General features: G+C 35.9%; 1 protein-coding gene across 13 annotated transcripts in view; it reads right to left on the reverse strand.

Moving 5' to 3' along the window:
- Nucleotides 1–22,128, reverse strand: part of camk2d2 (calcium/calmodulin-dependent protein kinase (CaM kinase) II delta 2) — a 103,932-nt gene that overhangs the window by 46,986 nt on the left and 34,818 nt on the right. For all 13 annotated transcript variants that reach the window (XM_015345677.2, XM_015345674.2, XM_015345676.2 and 10 more), the window contains exon 3: nucleotides 3,863–3,922. In XM_015345677.2, coding sequence (XP_015201163.1) covers nucleotides 3,863–3,922 — 60 coding nt within the window. The remainder of the gene's footprint in view (nucleotides 1–3,862; nucleotides 3,923–22,128) is intronic.

Genomic DNA, 22,128 nt, shown 5'->3' on the forward strand with positions numbered 1-22,128 from the left:
TACTGTATGGAAATTGTGATATAGTGATTGCCTATCATACTGTACCTGCATTGGGTTTTTGGGGATGAGAACTATTAGAATAGGGTTGCAAATCCCTGATTTATACTGTATAATAGCAAACTTACTTAATGGGCCTGCATTACAAAACTTAAACCAAAACAACAATACACAAATTTTATTAATGCTATATATTAGCTGTCTTAGTATTTTTCTGAAAAAGCTTAATATTTCAGTCACTGGACAAAGTAACATAGTTTAATAATAAACATAATTTTGTACAGAACCTTTAAAACCAATTATCTGCCTCCTAGATAGCAGACTATCATTTTCATATTTGCCAATGCCTACAGCACATCTCACACCGCAGGTTTCTCAGAACCCATCTCTGTTTTGGGCTGACAAATAAGAAGCTTTAACTGTGCAGGGACACAGGCAAAGAACCCCATGCATTATCAAATAATTGATTAATTTAAGGTAGAAAACTGACATCTGTAAATCTCTTCATAAACAAAACTTGTACTACAGTAACTAAGCTTTATTCAAATCGTATATTGGGATGCTCCATCCTCTGGAAATCTTGCCTGTAAAATACTGTCCCTCTATGCACGCATGTTTCTGTTCTCACTTCACACACTAAGACTTTATCACCATGTTCCTTCCTGCAAAGGTGTAAATTGCAAAATGAAACTTTAGTTCATCCACATCCTCTTGTGCTACTGTCTGTAAAAGCAGTTGTCACTGATACAAAGGTGTGACAAGAAAAGAAAAATCCTTATTCATCCATCCATGCACAGGGCTACTGTCTTTTTAATCACTGGCAGGGATTCGTATAATGCTTTGTGTAACCAACCATAAACTTATGTCAGGAACTAGAAATCCCAACAGTCTGTTTCAACTAGTGCAGCACTCTTTACAAAGGTAAAATTTACCCTTTCATACTTTAGATATTTCTATGACACTTTCACTAGTCTCAAGGGAAAATTTTTCTTTTCTCAGACCTTGTACAGTCTGTGAACTATCTTTTTCTGAGTCCAGCAGTATTTGTTTCTATTTCTCTTCCATACATAGGTTTCAATTTGGTCTATGTTTGGCTGTGGAAGGTGGGATAGGAGCATCCGTCTCATTGCTAAAGCAGTGCTTCTACAATTGTCAAGAAACACCAAACTAATCAGGAAGCTTTCTAAGTTAAACCTGTGTTTACCTCACTGCCACTTCCTTTATATAGAAAATAACAGTGGACTCACAGGAAGGCTATGACATAACAGGAAAATTCAACAGACTGTATAGCCACCCGCGCACCAGACACAGCAGCAGGGTCTGAAAGAGGCCAGCAGCAGTCGACTCTACAGAACGGTATGCTGTGACATTGAAGGACTTTCAATGCAGCACATCCAAGAATTCAAAGAGAACTGAAAGGCAGGACCATGAAGTGGTTTTAATCATAAAGACATTTCTTTGAAGCTTTATCCTTACATGTCAGTTGACCACCATTTAAACCTCTTGATGTTAAAGCCTCTTTAAGCTAATTAAGCCTTTGAAGTTAATAGAGAATGACATTAGGATAGTCAGGCTGAATTAGCCAGCAAGCATTTCTTTGGATACCTACACAGCTATCTATATAATTTGTATTTGACAAAACTGGAAAATCGTCATTATGTGTTAGATGTAGGCTAATTTAGCCTTTTAAATCTACTTGATTACTGCATGAGCAGCAATTCACTACATATGCAGGACGTATAAGTGCTGATTAAATATTTAAGGACATTTTGAGTCCACTAGACAAAACACAGGAATCGTTTGAAAAAGGAGTAACTAATATTTGTTAAAAACAATCAACCCTATCAAATACTGTATGCCAACAAAGAGGCTATAAAAATAAACAATGAAGAAGCTATACAAATAAACACGCACATCAAATAAAGTCAAATTACACAAAATTTGTTGTGATTCTCATCTTTCTTTCCAAAACAGCAGCCTGTGTTTTCAATGGCTGCTACTAAAGCACATTGCAGTATTTACAGTACAACAGAGGCGTTTTAATGATAACATTTCCTGCTTGGGTCTTACAGCATACTTTAAACAATTGATGGAAGAGCATTCACAGACCTTGACCACAATCCTCATCAGAAATTCTTGAGAAAAATGACCCGATAGGAAATGAGGCTGCAGTATATTATCTCCTTGTGTATTTATGGAAATCCAAAACCATGCTTGTAATACTTCAGTAAGTGAGAGTGTATTCTAGTAGGTTATACATTCACTTTCATTTTAATTTTGCCCCAGTCATTCAACACTGAAGATATAAAATCCCCGTAATGATCTATCCATTAAGATCCATTAAGGAGTGTGCTGGGATGTAACAGATCAAAAGGAAATCACATGTTCATCTATAGTTGAGTAAACATCTATTTTGCTGCCATTATCAGCGTTTGCAAATACACAGTATTTCTGAGTTGTGATTTCTCAACTGTAATATTGTGAATATCCTTAGAGTTCTAGTAGATAAGATAAATGTTTTTCTGACTACAGTATAATTAGAACTCAAGTACAACACACTGATATGCAGCTTGAAATGTAATGTTTCACTATAATAACAAAATTAATTGTCCATTAAACAAATGTTCAAATCAATAGCAAACTAGTAGGAAATAAGACTTTGACCTCATTTAATCAACCTCACTTTTTAATATAACTAATTTATTAATATTCTTTATATTTTAATATCCATCTCTGGAAGGCATACATTAACTGAATTGATATATTCAAATAAGCCACCAATGTAATGTAATGTATGTTTTATACTGAAATTCAAACACAGTGCTCTATATTCATGATAAAATGTAAAATGTATTAAGCAAGATCATTTCCTCTTTCTATGGCTTTCTCCCTGAGTTTTGAAAGTAACTCATGGACCTTCATATTTGATTCTTTACTTTGAATTCCTTTCTTGATTGAGAAACCCTACAGAGATTACCTTACATTTATTCTGAAATCACATGAACACTATTATTGCGTACAGAGGACACTTACAGTACCTAAAGGTGGGACTTGTCAAAGAAACTTAAAACCAATTTAAACGAAATCTAAACGAAATTGAGTTTGCCATAGCAAAAGGGGAGAAACATATACAATTAACATATAAATTCAACTTATAACTTAACAATATAGACATTAAACTCCTTTCTCCTATACTGTAGATGTGATTATATTCATCATGCACTACATTAGCTGTGACATTGCTGGAAACTATAAGCGACCTGCTAGCTCCATATCAAAACTGCAGGAAGATATTAAAATGCCTTTGCAAAGAGAGGGCAAGAAATACCTTAAGGGCCCAGGAGCAGATTAATATGATTTTTATACTGTACTTGAAAATGGTCAAAACTTTGTGAAACATGAAATATGACCAAACCTAAGCATACTTCACAGCACAAACACCACCAACAAATCAGGGTTTAATTGAACCATAACAAAATCTATTATTCGTTTCATCCCTGATATGTTCCCAATATGACATTTAAACTAAATAACTGAATGACGTCATTGAATGTTACAACTTAATTGCATTAATGTATGATATTTCCTTATGGTTAAAGACGGTTGTGATATTTCAGACATTTTTTGTGGAAATGTCCTCATCAAAACAGAGCTGGGCCCAGGAATATTTTTTCATATAAAAAATATCATGCTGAATTGTCTGTGATTGAATTTCTAGAATACCTATTTTATAGAAGCCCCCAATTAATTCCAGATATATAAGTTGAGAGTAAAATCTTTCATCATGTTATTTATTCATCATATTGTCTACCATTGATGAATTACTGATTGCCAAATAATACACACCTACTCTATTTGAACTTACCAATGTTGGGATGCTTCAGAAGACGACAAATTCTAGCCTCTCTTTCCAACTTCTGGTGATCTGTGAATAAAAACAAAAGCAATCTGAATACAGCTATTAGGGTGTCACAAAGATGACAAACTGTATCACTGAGAATGCTTAACAACAATGCAAGAAAGGTTACAGGCAACAGGAGGGCACTCAGCTCAGCTCAACTGTAAACCATAACAGGACTGTCACCCATATCTACAGTAGAACCCCCTTTAATGTCACAGTACATGTATTTTTAAGTGTATTTCAAACTTCTGTTAGTGGGTTTGCATTGCAGTTGAAAACTCTATCGTTCAGAACAACAATGAAACACAGTTTCCTTCTTTGATAAGAATGGTAACTCTTAAGGTAGAAAATGGTCACTCTTTTTCACTTTTATTTTCTGTATTAAAAGAATGTGGTATCTCCAAGATCTATTTTTTAATCCAGTTTTCTTTAATCTTATGTTAGAATGGACAAACCCAAAGCTCACCAGAGCTGAGAAATTCATAAACAATTCTTTTGTAGTTCTGAATGAATGTGGAAAAAACGTGAAAACTTAATTGTGTTCAGTTTTTTTTTAAAGTTTGGTTTCAGTATTGTAGGAAGAAAAGAGGAACAAAATCCAGTCTCTGCATTCTAGTATATAATTTAGACCTGCTTAAGGTACTGTACAATTTTTTCCAATTTATTCTCTAGTGTTTATAATAAAGTGTCTTTGTATGTTAGTGTATTATGCTAGAAAAAAAATCATCTCTTAAAACTAAAAAGTGCTGTCGGAAAACATGCCTTCCCTTCTTGTGTTCTTGTTATAACCTATGACCCAACTTAAACAGGCAGAATCAGAACACTGAGGCTTCATGCTTTTTTCAGGTGCAAATAATTCATAGGCATTTTAAAATTCTGGCAGTGCAAGACCTGTTTTTGAACTCATCCTGGGAATTAACTTGCACTTGACTGTTTCCTGCAAGGCTTGTCCTAGATTTTCTCATAGTGGTTTTCTGTTTTTGCTTTCACACAGGGAGACAGACGGCAATACAGAGATTACAACATGTTCATCCCAAATTAGAGAGAGAGAGATGGGTGGAAAGTCAGCAAATGAAAACAATAAGGGTGGAATGTGTCATTCATGCTAAACTGTATCACAGCCAGAAATAAAGATATTTTTTTCTCACTCTTTTGCCTCCCGTGTCTTATCTTTGAGTTATGAAAAAATGGAGAAAAAAAAATTCTTGGCAACAAAGTATTTGACTGCTGTACAGAAAGCTGTCTTTGAGTATCAGTTACTCTTTGCAAACAAAAAAAAGAAAACAAATTACACATTTTTTTCCAAAACTAGGGATTTATTTTTCAGGGGGAGGGGGGTTTTGTCATGACCCTCACCCTATAATATAGTTGGTGTTCTCTCTGCCACTATGAAGCAACCTTGCAAAATCACGTCCTAGTTTTCAACTAGAAAGACACACCAGATAATCGTTGAATGCAAAGTTCTAGAACTGTATTCTAATATGTACATATGAAATGTATGAAAAAATAGTAAAAGGATCTGTTAAATTAAGGCAAAACATGCCTAGAATTCCTGAAAAGTCTTAATAACCCATTTAAAAGGTTACTGATCATAATTAATTATCCTGTTACAAAGGTCCACTGAGTTCCTTATTTTCTTCCTTACATACATTGTGCATACTGTATGTGGAAATCAATTCTTTATAAGCATGGTTGACTATATTATCTCAGGACAAAGAATGATGGTGAGTATGAAATATAACTGCTGAATATGATGCTGCTCACTAATTTTGAAAAACTAAATTATAATTGTGAGCTTGTTTCTTAGTAAAACTGTCTTCCATTCAGGAAAAGCATAACAGCATTACACACTGTGCACAACCTGTCCTATTACTACCCTGGAAGCCTTCCTGTCCAAGTATGACGTCTCCCTGGTTCCCCTGAGGAAGCAGGTCAGTGTGCAAAGCTTTGCAGAGACTATCTTTAGAAGAAATACACCTGCCTTCTGTCACATGTTGCACTTCATATTCCTGCCAATAGAGGGCACATGAGTTGTTTTCAGTATTAATGACAGTAAGCTGCAGAGGAAAGCAGCCTTCCCATTATCCCGCAGAAAATCCTTGTATGGTGTAATCAAGGAACTCATAGTGCACTGAGCTGTAACACACACCTATTACAAAGGCATGCATATTCAAATACTTTGGACCTCAATCATACATACACAAAATTGGTAATAATAATAATAATTCAGGTGGGTAGCTGTGTCAGCATGCGTAGGCTACAGAGGAACAAGTAATAGGTTTATTCTATGCTGAAATAGCATGGAATAACATGGAATCAGCATGGAAGAAACCTATTCGTTGTTCCTATGCATAATAATAAGAATATCCACTTTCACTTTGTTTTATAATTCTAATTAAATTTTCATTCAGAAGTTAACATTTTATATCTTGGTAATAAAGCTATTTTAAATCTAAAGCCAGATTCATTCCATATTTACACTTGAATATGTTCCACTCTATTGTACTGCCCACGTGTATGACTGTTGTTGCTAATGGAACCATTAAACCCATCCTAAACATAACTACATATCATGCAACAGTAGTTACACAGAGATTTTTTTAACAGCATTTCGAACGCACTGTAAAAAGTCAGGATAGTGAACCACCGCTACCTTCTGTTAAGTTTCCTCCACTTCTCTCAAGAAAAAAGTCAGGAAGCAACAATAACAATGACACCAGATACCTAACCTCACACTTCTCCAACACTGCAGGTTTTTCCACAGCCAGGACACAGACCAACTGACTGGAAACTGCTTTTGAGAAACAGGGATAGTCTCTTAACCGCCACCCAAAACTTGTTTTGCTGTCAAATCTGCCCCCAGTTGTTCCCTGTGACCTACTGAGAAATATGAGGGGGTAACTGGTGTTCACAAAAGAGTAAAAAAACAACATGAAAAAAAGCAGGATGCAGTTATTGCTTAACGCAATATCCAAGACAAAATCAAAGCAATGAAGGTGCAACAGGGTAAAACAGCTGTATCAAGAAATTGTGGGCCAGATCAGAGGAAATTATTCCCATTTGTAAAAGAAAGCATAATGGCGAGCTGAACACTGAAAAAAATCTGTAAATGACTTTACAACTTTTACAAGCAGCAGTTATCTTTGATACTCTGCTACAGAAGGAGCTTTCTGAGCAGATGTTCACTCAGAAGAACGGCCATTATGCAGTCCACTGTGTCATGGGAACTGGCTGCAGTTTATGCCTGTGATATAAATATCTGCTGATGTACAAACCTGACCTACAAAACATAAGAACTGAAAGTCTGCAGAACAAACCTCTGTCATGACGAACACAGAAAATTCAGAAACTTCTAAGCCAAAAACGGTTGTGACTGGAGGGGAGACTGAATGTACATGGATATGTACTGTAATTCCCTTGGCTAGTGAGTCTTGCCTGTACCTGTACCTTATCAGCAGCCATATCACCCTGCAGCTCATAACTGACAACAAACTGAAGCAAAGCAGATGTGAGCCTGGCTTGTACCTGGAAGGAAGACGTCTGGGGAAAGGTTGCTTCTGGAAGAAACGTTAGTGGGACCAGTACAGATTGCTCGCGCTGCAGTCTGTGTTGGCCCTAACGCCCCAGTATAGTGATGGGCCACTGTACTGTAAAATGGGCGCCGTCCTTCCTTCAGATGAGGTGTAAAACCGAGGTCCTGACGTTTCGGGGTCATAAAAATCCCAGGCCGTTTTTCAAAAAGAGTAGGGGTGTTAACCCCAGTGCCCTGGCCAGCTTACTCTCATAATTATTATTATGGATTGTTATGGCCAGCAGCCATATCACCCTGCAGCTCACAACTGGCAGCCCACTGAAGCTCAGCAGGTGTGAGCCTGGTCAGTACCTGGATGGGAGACCTCCTGGGAAAAACTAAGGTTGTTGCTGGAAGAGGTGTTAGAGGGGCCAGCAGGGGGCGCTCACCCTGCGGTCCATTTGCTTCTTATGCCCCAGTATAGTGACGGGGACACTATACTGTAAACAGGCGCCATCCTTCGGATGAGACGTAAAACCGAGGTCCTGACACTCTGTGGTCATTAAATCCCAGGGCGTGTCTCAAAAAGATAGGGTTGCAACCGTCCTGGCATCCTAATAATCCCCATCTATTAATGGGCTTCATTACTCTGCTCTCCTCCTCACTGATAGCTGATGTGTGGTGAGGGTTCTGGTGCACTATGGCTGCCGTTGCATCATCCAGGAGGGGCTGCACACTGGTGGTGGTGGAGGGGAGTCCCCGTTACCTGTAAAGTGCTTTGAGTGTCTAGTAGTTGTGGGAGAAATGACACAAAGTACTACAGTACTTGGATTCCACTTTGATGAAAAGAAACCTATTACAGATTGGGCACTGAAGGGGCACAAGAAAAGGAGCTTTATTTTTCATACTTGAGGAAACATTAAATTTACCTTTTAAATTCACCAGGCAAAGCTTGTCATTCATTCTGTAATTTTCATGCATTCTTCGATAGTGACCAAAACCTACCTTTTTTGACATTGTTTTAGAGTACAATGTTCCAAGTAGATGATATTATCTATTCTGTGGAAAAAGCTTTGTGTCAAATTTCTGGCTTCTCCAGAGTAGACTGGGGTTTGTCAGTGTATTAACATTTGAGCTTGGAGCTCACTCCGACTTCACACAGTAGTTTATAAATTTTAGGTTTGTATGATTTGTGTATCTCGTTTCTAGTTTGGTTTAATAAACCAAATACAGTACTGTCTTATTTGTTCCTCAACTTCCAAACTGTTGAGAGAAGCTTAAAGAAAACATGTGACCTTGTTCAGTATCTCTAAACATTGGGGCTGTTTTATTATTAGTATTTTAACTTGCATGTGTACCAACTGGACTCAGGACTGAACTTTTTGTTATCCCCCAGAACATGAAGGGATCATAATGTTCTCCCGGTATTAAAATATGACCACATTTTGCTAAATAAAAAATGATGATAATTTTTACTTGTGTTTTTCCATTTATCCATCTTAACCCATATTACATTGCTGCTCCTTTTTCTTAAATAATTCATCCCTAATGTGCACGCTGAAATAAAATGGGAGCAAATAACTTAGACAAATAACTTATCAACCAGCATGTCTCATGCTACTGCAAGGGAATATAGAAAGTCAACGCCACTATGTCAAATATGACCTCATAATTTCCTCACCACAGTCAACTACTTAAGGTCACCGTTCTACAAACTCTACAAAAACCCAGAAGAAGATCCTTACAGGCTCGCCAGCTTTCTCAAAAAGGTAAATGGACAGGCAAAACTTGTTGACCCAAATTAAATTATGATAAATGTTAAACTATACTTATAATTCTATCCTACTGTGTGTTTTGTAGTACATTGTTCTTTAAAAAGTGCATTACTCTTTTTGCATTAGATTCAAAAAGTGAACATAGTAAATGAAAGAGCTACAGTATGTAGTCAGTGCAGTATACTGTTCCAAGAACAAAGTCAAAATTCATTTTGTGCCGGGCATATCCTATTATAATCCTAAACAGAATACCATACCACTTTATTAATACTGTAATTGTACTGATGTATACCAGTATTCTAAACTGTTAAATCAATAAAAACAAAACAGACGGTAGCACTATGTGCTTGAAACGTCTATACATCCTTGGATATTCAGTGATTCATGGCTGCTACAGCACTGATCCATTTGCGCTATCAATCTACATAAGCGAGGTAAGGAGCTGGTAGTTTTCCTTGGCAACAGTTAAAGAAGCTCCTGTAAGTGTGGAGTGGCCTCATTACAAACACTGACACACATTGACACACATTTTGCCTACCATAGTGCTGAAGATCCAACACTTACTGAGCAATCGCTCTCCTGAAATGCATCCGACCAGAGAATCAATCACACTTTTTATGCTCAACCTGGCAGTAAAATGAGCCACATAGGAACATGCGTTTTTGTGTTATTGCTAAAACGTAAGTTTTTATTCAAGTAAATTCCAGGAAAGCTAAGATGTTTTCAGCAGTGATAAGTGGCACCAGTTCAGCCACTCTATTGCAATTTCTGAACATCTGGTGACAAAGGATGCACACAAATAGACCAAGTAAGCAGTCCTCAGTAAAAGACATGTTGTAAGTCAGGGTAAGTTTGAAAGCCTCAGGGTAGATAGCCGAAGTCTTCAATAATGACATTTCACTTCTATATTCTCTACTCTCACAATCACTGTTCATAAGCAATGTCATTTATAAAAGGCACCATTACCCAGGGAACAGGGGAGGCAGAACCAGCAGTTATTACCCACAAGATATTTAATATGCCTCTGGTTGTTCCAATTTAAATGAAGCATAAGTATCATTATTTGAATATGGGCAGTTGGGTGTTTGATATCAGCATATAGAGATGACCTACTTCAGGATCTTAAGTACATCTGACAGGTGTGCTTTACTTTTGACAGGAAAGAATGCATATGCTAAAGAGCTGGACAAGAGGAAATGACCTTCAATGTGGTTTTCATGTGACAGGCCTTATTACTTCAAATTTTCAGGTGTCTACGGGAATTAATTTTCCTTTTTCCGAGTCAAAGAATCAAGGGAGTTTCATAACCCATCTGTGACGTGCCTTACATTTACTCTAAATACCTCTATCTGACAGATACTGTTTGATTTTTGCTATTAAAATTGATTGTCTTAAAAATGGTAGCTGACTGAAAAGTGCATATTTGCTGAGTAAAGTATGAATAATCCCCATCTCCTCGGTGCTGGTTGCAATAGTAAGACAAACATATTAAAAGCTTGGAATTGCAAAATGCTGACTTCTACTATTTGACTGCATTTTTTAAGGCAATGAAAAAGGTCAATTCTTGTTTGACTAAGAACATGTTTTACGTTTATACTTGACATCTTATATAATATCATATATACACCTGTTTAAAAAATAAATACTTTTTATCAAATACTCATGGCAAAATTTCCGGTCCATCGATTTGAGCAGCACAGTACGTTCTTATGACACAAGAGTGGAAAAAAATAAAACAGTACCGACACCAGAGCTGGTTTTATGAATACATAATAAAGTAACGTTTCTTTCAAGCTTTCTATAAATAGGTGTCTCTATGGCAATATCTCATCCCTTTGTAATACTGGGACCTAAACAGGCAATGAGCTGGAAGACAAAAGAAGGGTTTATAATTGATCTAGATTTTCAAACTAATCATCTGCAGCATGAAAAAAAGTTTTGCAATACCCAGCAATCCCTAAGGAAGATTTACATATTCCCTGAAATCTGCACCACAGATTACAAAAACTGTATCTAATTATCAAATGATACTTAATATAATTTATCAACTATCTACAAAGTTACCTTTGTAGATACAAATAGGGTGAGTGCGAGTGGAAAACAGAAATAATGTAAAATAATAATGTCTACAAAGATTTAGACAGTAATGGAATGGGCAGACACATGGTAAATTAGATTTTACATCCAAAGTTATCAACACTGGCAGCAGAAACACACCGCATACAGTACATATACATAATTTGTCTTTGGAAAAATTATGAACAAATGTAAGATTTAACAAATTTGCACAGGAAAATTCTGATCCAAACTGCTAATATAATAATTAAAATAATTCAATAAAATCGGCAAATGGCAAATGGATCTTCTTACTTCAAGAAACATTTGAGGTGAAATAAGAACTACAGCAGCTACCTTTTTGTAAAAAAAAAAAAGCACTACATATAGTATGCTATGGAACAATAATAAAAATATAAAAAGACAGTATACTGAAATCCGGAGCATAACAGTCTAAAATTGGGGTTAGCAACAATCCAAACCAAGAGTCACAAATAATCCATCAATGGCACAGAAGCCATTTTAATAAGTAGCACTGGCAGTACAAGTTCATTTTATAAAATACTCTCTCACATTTCTTACCACAAATGTACTGTTACAGTTTATGGATGAAAAAAAATACTACTCTGGATTGAATTTATTTTGCATTATTTCTACACTCACTGTTTAGGGACTGTTTATAATGCCCAGAATTACACAATTAGACAATTGGAAAATACTTAATTTTCCAATGCTTCAAGCAAGATAATACATTTATTCTTCTCAAGTCTCCTTGTTACAAGTCATAATAAATGGTGTGATAACAAAGAGCAAGGAAACTGAAGAAAGAAAATCAGCTCATGGCAATGAAATACAGCTTAATGCTTACTGTGCCCACATTAGTGCCACCGTCTGACGTTAACCACACACCTTAGGGCATGAATGGCAGTCAGCATTATTTGTAAAGCCCATTCATAATATGCAAAAAAAATGCAAAGACTTTAGAAGGAACCTGAGAATTCTAAACTGTGCTGAGGTCATATTCATGTGCCATATTCGTCATGACTATTTTTGCAGGCGATGAAAATCTTTTAACAGTAAATACAACACAGACTTGATCTGCATATTTCAAAATCTCTAAAAGACAAAATTAACATTTATTAACTTCTATAATATCTACTGCCAGGATTTCACCAATCTTTTTTCTTCCATTTTCAGAATTTACAAGAAAATAAAGCTTAAAAATAGAAATTGAATCATTTCAAATATTTAAATAACCCTGTTCAGATCGACTAGGCATAAGACAGCATGATGTAGTTTACGTTTGCGCTTCACAAACATACTGTATGTCTGTTAGATTTGCATAACATTTGCAAAATAAAAACAAAACTAACAAATAAGTCCTCATTTTTACCCATTTGAACTGAACTGCAATGCAACTTCATGTACATGAATATAGAAAAAATTAAAAAGCTTTCTCAAAAACACAACTTGTATAACAATTTAAACTAAATCATTTACATTTTTATTATACATGTTTTATTTAAAAAGTATTTTAAATTAGAACAGCAATATTTACCTCAAGGAACTGATGTGTTTTCTACAACAATTTCTTCTTCCCCACATAAACAGTACTGTTGTTGAATAAACACCCGAGACCCACTCTTAAACCCAACGGATTTTAATTGACTTAGTGATACCGACAAAAGCACTGAACTCACAAATAATGTCATCTGGAAAAAAACAACAACATTTAGGGCCTTTGCAGACTCATCTACCACCTTTCTCTTTTGTCTGTAGTATACTAGAAAGGACCCCTGAGAACCTGAAAAGCAGCAGCCAATTTTCCAGACTTTTAGAGACATTTTCTGGTCCCGTCAATAACTCCAACTCCATAAATGTTGTCAAATTTAAAATAAGAAAGTAAGGGAAACACTTTTGTCTGAATCAAAATAAAAGATTAAGGGAAAATAGTACCAGGACCAAACACTAAACTCTAAAAGGTACCCTGTTTCAAGACAAAGACAAAACCAGGCAAGTAAATTCTAAGAGAAATTATATAATAATAATAATGTTGCTTTATTAGCCCTTCTTGCAATTTCTTACATTAGGAATTCATCTTTTTGCATACCCCAGCTTGCTCTCCATGAGACACAGACACACAGACAGGGAGAGAAGCTTGGTGTCAGAGCGCAGGGTCAGCCATTGTACAGCGCCCCTGGAGCAGTTGGGGTTAAGTGACCTCATCAGTGCCTTCTGTCATAGATGCACAGTTTATTATACACCTCATGATGATCCTTTGCCGTGTGGCCATTTTGATTCATCACTGTGAGGGAATGTACTGTAACTAGTACTGATATTAAGGGGTTTAAGTACATCAATCAAGGTGGCAAAGGCATCTCTATTAAAGCTTCTGCATTACAAAATAAAATACTAATTTCAACCTTCAGACAAGATGACAGAAGAGTTACGCTTTTATCACTGTAAACCATAAGCATGATCAGAACAATTGCAGTGTTTGTAAACCTACTGTATCTTTATTTGTTCGGCAGTCCATACATTTACGTATAAGCAATATTACCTAAGACAGTTAAACTAATATCCTGAAAGGAACTCATTTAAATCAGGTTCTTCTTGAAAACGTTCATTATAACACGTCTTGTCTGCTTGTCAGTTGAAGTCATGTACAACATAGTGGCTGATGTTAACATGGTAAGTATATATGTTTATAAGAATCAAGTACTGATTTACAGATATATAGATTAACATTGAAAGCAAATACATTACTGTATATTAACATATATATATGTATATACAGTACTTGTATATTACATACTGTACTGTATATACAAAAAAAAACATCTGATCTGATCCCTATAAATAACATATATTAGATGAATATAGGACACCATATTGAATAAGAGAACATCCAAAAGACTGCAGCACTGATTCATGTTGACTGTAGTTAGCAGTAATTTAGCCAATTACCTGCTCATGATGACATTTCTAATTGTAGCAAAAACTACGTAAGTTATTGTACAGTAGGTGCTTTAACTGTGGTCATCTATTTTCAGCAGACAATAACATACTTCTCTCTGAAGAGCTATTGTTCAGCGATGCAAAGCAGAAGCACACTTCATGAAAATGCTAAAATGAAGTACAAGCACAGACTTCAACTGCTGATGCCAATCAACATTTACCACTGAGCCACTTTCACAAGTGCCTCCTGGGAGAGTTGCAATTTTCATTTTGTGCTAGCACAACACAGCTCACCATGAGAGGCAGAGAACTGAGCGGAGATAAGTTAAAGGTATAATCGTTACACAGCATTTAGAATGAAGTGCAGGAATGTGCAATTATGAACACCATTAATTAAGATATAATTGAGCCCCCCTGCAAAGTTCTTCATTATAAGGGAAGAAGGTAAATCATCTACAGAGACATGCTTTCAAAAATAATTTTATTGTACACAACACTAGCAGGTACTCTACATTCCACCAATTAATTGAATGAACTTCTATTGTGCATAATAGGTCCCAAGGATACTTCATATTAAGGGAGTTCTGCTTAATCACCCACCTTAAGTCCTTAAAAATGCATGTACAGTACATACTGTACAGTAGCTTAGCAAATAACACAAACTGCTGTTCAGTAATTCAAATTTTGAACAGCATAAATACAGTTTAAACATACACCTAAGAACTAAAATACTTGTTTCTTAAAAATCTTAATCTTCTTCAATATTTTACATTTCCAATCCACTAATCCACTGAAACTGTACAGGTGTATGCCTATATCCATAACACATGGAAATGTAACCCACTGTTAGCAGAATATTTAGAGGCTTTCAGAGAACATGCATAAACTAATAGAAAACATCACATGTGTTTTCTCTTTAAATAAATACTTTAAAGCAAAAGGCTGGTGTGACAAAAAAAATCTATGGTAATTACTCTGACACCAGAAATATCCTTACTTGTGTTGGTTCTGCATGTTAGAAAGACAGTAAACATTATCAGTTTATGACTGTACTGTACGTATTACTGGCTGAATTCTGAGGGCATTTTCAAGAATAACTTATGTGCCTGCTACATTGTGCTTTTCAAGCACTAAGTTTTAAAACATGATTTAGTGAATTACTAGAGGGTCAAACAAGTATTACAACCTTCCAATAGGAATCATGTGTGCTTTCTGTAGTCAAGTAAGGAAAGATGCCAAAAAAATGGCAACTCTGTTTTTATGTTCCAATTGCTGTGATTTTATCAAATTAGTCCTGCAGTACCTTGCTTTCACTGATACACTGCTGTGTTTTCAACACACTTTACTGATAAAGCAGTGATTGTGAATGGGTTTATTCGCATTGTCTAATTGAACTGGATAAAAAGAGTAAAGAGACGCCCAAGCTTCCCCACGCCATTCGTCACAACACCTGTGTATGCATACAACCTTGAAACATAAAAATGTGACGACTGGGGAGACATTAAAAATGCTCTGCTTAAACAAAGCTCATTTTTAAAATAAAGTGGGTCATTTAAAAAGTATAAAAAACTGGAAAAAAATATCAGGCTGGAACATGCTGTCCGGTTACGTTTTTAAACACAGATGTATTTTATCTCTTTGCACTGACCCCTCTGGACACTGTCACAGTACTCCACGTCATCTCTGCAGTCTGTATTTTAACATTTCCAGACGGCACTCAGTTCATCAGAATATATCTGTGGAAAAAGCAAGGCTGTTCCCTACAGTCTAGGAACAAAGGGGGTTTAATCAAATGCAAACAAGAACATTAACTTTAAAATCTGCCTGTTAACAAAGTAGGGGCATAAGGCAAGGCTTCAGAAGAACATCTAGTGTTCACAACAGAACTGATATAGCCTTATTAATCACATTTCTCAACTAGAATGTGCACTGGCAAACTACCAGTACTGATCAGTACTGTATTATTTCACATTTCACATACAATTAATTTAATTTTACAAAACCTTTTGACCATTTTCCATTTTACACCAAACTATCAAACTCTTCCCTGCAACCAACATGTAACACATAGTATCTGCATAATCATTGATAGCTTATTATTGAAGTAATTGTATCTACTTAGTACTTTATGTGAATTGCTTATTACCCATCAAAGAGTTATATCTACACAGATCAATCCAAAAGTTTGTCCTCTTCCGACTTTAGTGGCTTACACTACACTTTTCCGATAGGATGATTATCCTCAACAAACCATAAATACAGTTAAAAGTTACTGAGAAACCAATATCTTTGATTTCTGATAGGCGGTGTACTTGAAGCAATAAAATGGTTGTAAGAGTCCTGACATGAAACTAATTGATGATAAACAACGAGATAAACTCTGCCCAGACGCCACTTGTTTTAGAAGAATACAGCTCTCTAGAACCCTGTATTATAGTGATCTGCATGAGGAAAATACTAGAAATTTATACATATTATAATGTCAAGTACAAAATGGAGAACACAACAAATACAGTAGCAGCTGGTGGCAGTCCTGGCCACAATGGAGTGCCAAGCACAGACACTTATGTAAAGAGGCACTTACAGTATACATATAACTATAACACGTGTTATGGGGAAACTTTGATTTCCACTGTGATGGGAAAATTCCCAAAGAATATGGCAGGACAATATATGATCAGACAAGAAAGACAACTCTTCAATATGAATAAAATACAAGTAGGTTACGTCATTCACAGAAATGTGACTTTCTACCAGGATGGTACTATAGGTGGATTCCTTTCTCTGATGAGGTTAACTTAATGTTGTTAACAATTTTTATTAACATGTAAACTGGTAAAAGTAAATATGCATTACCATGCCTGAAACATTTAATGGTGGAGATAAAAATCAATTAAACATTATCTAATGTTTTGATACATTAAGAAATTCCTAAATTCAAATTACTTTTTTATTTACAATTAAGAATCACCAAGCATAGCCTGTTGTGTGTTTTTTTTTATCTCTTCTGGCTGCTACCAACCCTGTATCCGCACACAGGGGAGAATGAAGATGCTTAAGCAGACTCCTCCAGCCCACCCACCTTTGATCCACTCATTACTCATTATTTATCTTGTTGCAGAAAAGGTGCCACCCTCTTCAACAGCACAACATGCTTGTATTTGCCCGGGAGTCCACAGGGGCCGCTGTGTCACTGAGAGAGCCATGGCTAACTAAGCCCACCATATACTTGGTGGGACACCTGGCTGAGCTTGGGGAAATACCAGTCTTACAGCAGGCATGCTCCAATCTCGAACATCTAGCTGTGTACAGGCAAGAAACGTCATGGGTTAAGTCACTGGGGAGGCCCCAGAGTTCATCTGCCTATTAACTCAGAATCATATTTCAGTATGAATGGTGGTTAATTACGTTCCTTGGTTAATATTTATTATCACCATGCTCTCCAGTGAAAATGTAAGAATGAAAAACACTACACAGGATAAGAGGTCTGACTTCGACCACCAAAAAAAAAACCTGCAGCCCCAGATATATTTATTCAAGACCTCAGTTACCACTGCTACTCTATATATAACAAGGCCAACTGCAGTATGAAACAAACCGCAGTTGTCCACCCTACACAATGAGCTGACCCAAAACCTCAAAACCCAGAGAGCAGCACTGATGTGAATGCCTCTTGTCATAAAAACTAAAACAGGCTGTTCTTGCTGCAGACAGTTCACACTTTCTCTCTAGGTTTAAAATAGAAACAGCCAGAATGGCACACGTGGGTGTGTGCGAGTGCAAATCAAGACTCTCAAAATTAGTGTGGTGTCAATGAATAAACTGATGAAACATCAGAAGAAATAAGCTCTTGTAATACACTTAATATATGTTAAACAATACATGGAAATACACAAAAAAAGCTCTTGTAATAAGCAGCAGAGGTTTAAATTAAATACAGAACGTGGCACAAAAACAGTTTTTTTTTAGAAATGTCACTTGTCAAATTCTGTAGGCATAGCATCAGATTTAGACTGATTTCTATACAGGGTGACATTCATATTAACTCTGTTTAGTTTGACATACGACAGCACAACCAAATTCAAGCAACTTCATGACAACTTTGACCAATTCAGCAAAGCCAATACAGATCTTTAACAAAACCACAGTAGATACAGCTAATTATATATACAGTAGTACAACTACAATACACTCAAAAGGAATTTTTACTCGTCTTTACCAGAACTAATTCAGCAGCACCTGCATTACACTGTATAAAGGACTGACAAATTCACATAAATATATTTGTCTAGCTGTAAACAGATTTGTAGACTGCTAATGTTGCTATATTTTAAACTACAGCAGTTGAAATATTTCTTCTAGAACAGTGAACATTTAGGATCTGATAATGAGGTGATTATGAATACACAGAGCAGTATAATTTAGTCATCCTCCATATCAGCTTTGTTTAGCCCCCTATCAATGGTGAACATGTTTTCTCCAGAGAATTTTATATCTACTTCCGTGTTCTTTTAATCAGGTTAAACTAGATTTGAACTAACAAAAATTACTCACTAAAAAGGGTGACAGACACCTGTTTGAATGTAGACTTCTTCCTAGCCAGGACTTTAGGTTTAAAAGCAAATAAGGGTTTCTTTAATCTTTCTTTTTTTTAATTTCTCAGCATTCGTTTATCTAGAAACACTTGAGGCTTTACAAAAGGCACCATCTGCCATTCAGGTTAAAACACAACACAGTAGTGTGGGATGTAGTCTTTAATGTAATCATCCTGTTAAAAAATTAAATGCATTCTAAAACTCCTAGGATGAGTCACTAACTTTTTTTAAAAAAATTGCAGATTAATGTTTTTTCCCAGCTGTGAACAAAGTTAGCACAGTTAAGGAAGTTTTGTTTCTCCAACAAGTGTTCCTTCACTGCTGTGGGGCTTGGAGAGATATTGTTGCAAGTTAAAAAATAATAAACTCTTTTGATGTAGAAATGCTGGATTACCTGGCTGAAAACAGCTTTTTAAATGATCACACCATCAAGTCAAGGACAGACAGAAAACAGTTCTTAAGAACCAACCCAGTACAATAGAAACAGAGGGTCTTAAAATGTTCACTTCTTTTTGTTGGAGGACTGTGTAAAGGATGGGACTTTACCAATTTAAGCTGAGGTTTCCTGTTGACTTGTACAGTCAGCAACGTGCTGATAAAAGTTTTAACTGGAAAATAGCTGATGTGGTTAAGCTGTAATTCTTAATCAGTTAAGCAGCATTAATGTACTGTTGTTAAATAACAGTTTAACCTAAGAAAAGGAGCTTGTAAAACAGAATAAAGTTAAAATTAATCTGGTTTCTTTTTAGAGGCAGCCAGCTAATTAATTAGAAAATCAAAACTGGCAACATTTAATAACCCCACAGCTTGAACAGAAACTGCAAGATGTCATTTTGAAGTGATACTGTATGCAGGTAGGCTCAGTTAATGCAAATTCACCTATAGTTTTCACATTTCACAATCACTCTATGTCTTACTGCAGGGTTCACTCAACAGTTTATTTCACTGTGTGACATGAATTACTGTACAAAAGTTAAATATCAGCCTAAGTAAAAAAAATAGAAAAGAAAAAAGTAGAAGTAAATATTGAACTTGACGGCATATAATCAGCTGTGCTTGGGATTAGGATTGTAACTGTATTTCAAATACAAATGTAATTAAACTGACTGTAATGGTAACTGAAAGTAATTAAAATTGCAAATGTGATTACAATTGTTTGCAGTTGTAACTACAGTTGCGACTAATTGTGTTTGTGATCAATTGCAGCTGTACTTGTTACAAATTGTGTAACTGTAACTCTAACTTTCATAACCATAATTGTAATTGCAATTGTAATTGACAGGTTGTAATCGTAGCTGCAATTGAAATGTTAACATTAATTGTAATTTCAGTTGTCACTGTTATTGTAATTCTACAAATATTTTGAGATTGTAATTGACTGTAACTGTAATTGATTGCAATTGCAAATACAAATAGCTGTGGATGTATTTGTAATTTTAGTTGCAGTTGTAGACTGATAGTAATTGTGACTGCAATTAAAGTTGTAATTGTAACTAATGTATTGTCATTCAAATTGGAGCTGTAAATCTAATTGTAACTGTGTAATTGTGAATAAATGTAATTGTAACTACACCACAACTATGAATTCTACATTCATTTAAACACTACCTTTGCAAGTGCAACCTCGTAACAGCACTTTCATTGGGGTGCAAGTGGAAACTATGTACTGTACTGTAGCAGTGCATTTAAAACGAGAAAAGAAGGCAAATCTTTACATAAAGACTTGTGGAAGTATGGAAAAAGCTACACACCCATGATGCTGAAGCCACTACCCTGGATTCTTTCAAGAAACAGCTGGAAGACATGCTTGGGTCAATTAAATTTGTTCAGGTTATGTTCATAAGATCAAAAGCTTATCGGTAACACGGTATAGGTAACACTTTGCATTCAGGTGATCATTACACAATGATCAAAACCTAGTAAACCCACCATTAGCTGAAATATAAAAGCTTGCGAAACATACTGTATGGACTGACAGAGAAATTGAATGTAGACCAGGGGGATGTTCCTCAATTCAAGTAATAAAGTAACTGCAAAGACAGCAATCTGGTGGCAATGATAAATATAGCACATGCATCTCTACCAAATACGCCCCTGGGAGACTTAATGGGGTTATGATCTAAAAGGGCCAAAACAAGCCACTGACTGAAGCAGAACGTCTTCAGTCTTTAGCTGACAAAGTCTATGCTGATCGTATGTGTTTCTAGTGCATCACTGCTAGAGATCTGTGATGATGCAGGGATGAAACCTGAATGTTCAAGAAACTATACATTGCTGTGGATTCGTTAACATTCTTGCCCTCTTTTACATAGTAGTATCCTCACTGCAGTGCAGTAAAGAGCACTGCAGTTGTGCACCCTTTACACATACAAATATTAACTTTACACCTACTGTATGACTTCACAAACGCACAATTCATACCATGCATCTGTTTTCACACATTCTGTCATTTCATACTCAGGAAGTAACAAGGAGTGCAAAAAGAAAGTAAGGTGCAGAGTATTCTATATGCATATTAAAATCTCTAACAATATCAAACTCAGTTTGATGAGACAGCAATACGTCATTCAAATTTATGGATGAAGGTACACTATGGTAGATTTCTAAAGAGTTTCATTATAATTAGTTTAGCATTACAGTCACAATAAATACCATTGACATGAATTAAGAAGCAGGCAGAACTCCTGAGAAATGGCAGACAGGATCTGCAGGAGAGCTGAATGCAAATGTTTCAGTGGCAATTTTTTTGTCTTTGAATGCTATGTTTGGACAGGACAGAGGCTGTGCAACTAAGCCTGGAAAATAACACTGTTCACATGTCAGGAACCACCAGCAAAGACTATTCCTCTTTAGCTCTGTTCTCTTCCCTGAGATGTCAGCAGTGGTTTTACATTGAAAGACACAGCTGCTGGGAGAAGGAGTGTGCTCTGTAATTTCACTGCCATTGCTTTGCATGAGACACTGTAAGCTTAACAAGATCTGATGTCACAGGTACTGCCCATGCACAACAAGAGTCCCGCGCTAGTCAGTTTAAAGGTGTGCTGTAAATCAGCTATTTCTAAACATCAAAATGATCTATTCTTGAATTGTATTTTTGATACAACGTGGCAAATTCAAATAGTGTACTTAACAGGCAGTAATACAATAGCAACTGCAAATATACATAATAATAATTATAATAATAATAATATACATTTCTTAAGCACAAACCAAGGCATGGTAAAAGTAAATTGATTTCCACAAACATTTGTGCCATATAATATATCCATCCTTGATAATTTATGTAACATTGCATTTTTTTTAAACTGTAACTTTAGTTTAAACCAGAAAATAACA

The sequence above is a fragment of the Lepisosteus oculatus genome, chromosome 1, assembly GCF_040954835.1.
Source record: "Lepisosteus oculatus isolate fLepOcu1 chromosome 1, fLepOcu1.hap2, whole genome shotgun sequence".
In the NCBI taxonomy this organism is placed as follows: Eukaryota; Metazoa; Chordata; class Actinopteri; order Semionotiformes; family Lepisosteidae; genus Lepisosteus; species Lepisosteus oculatus.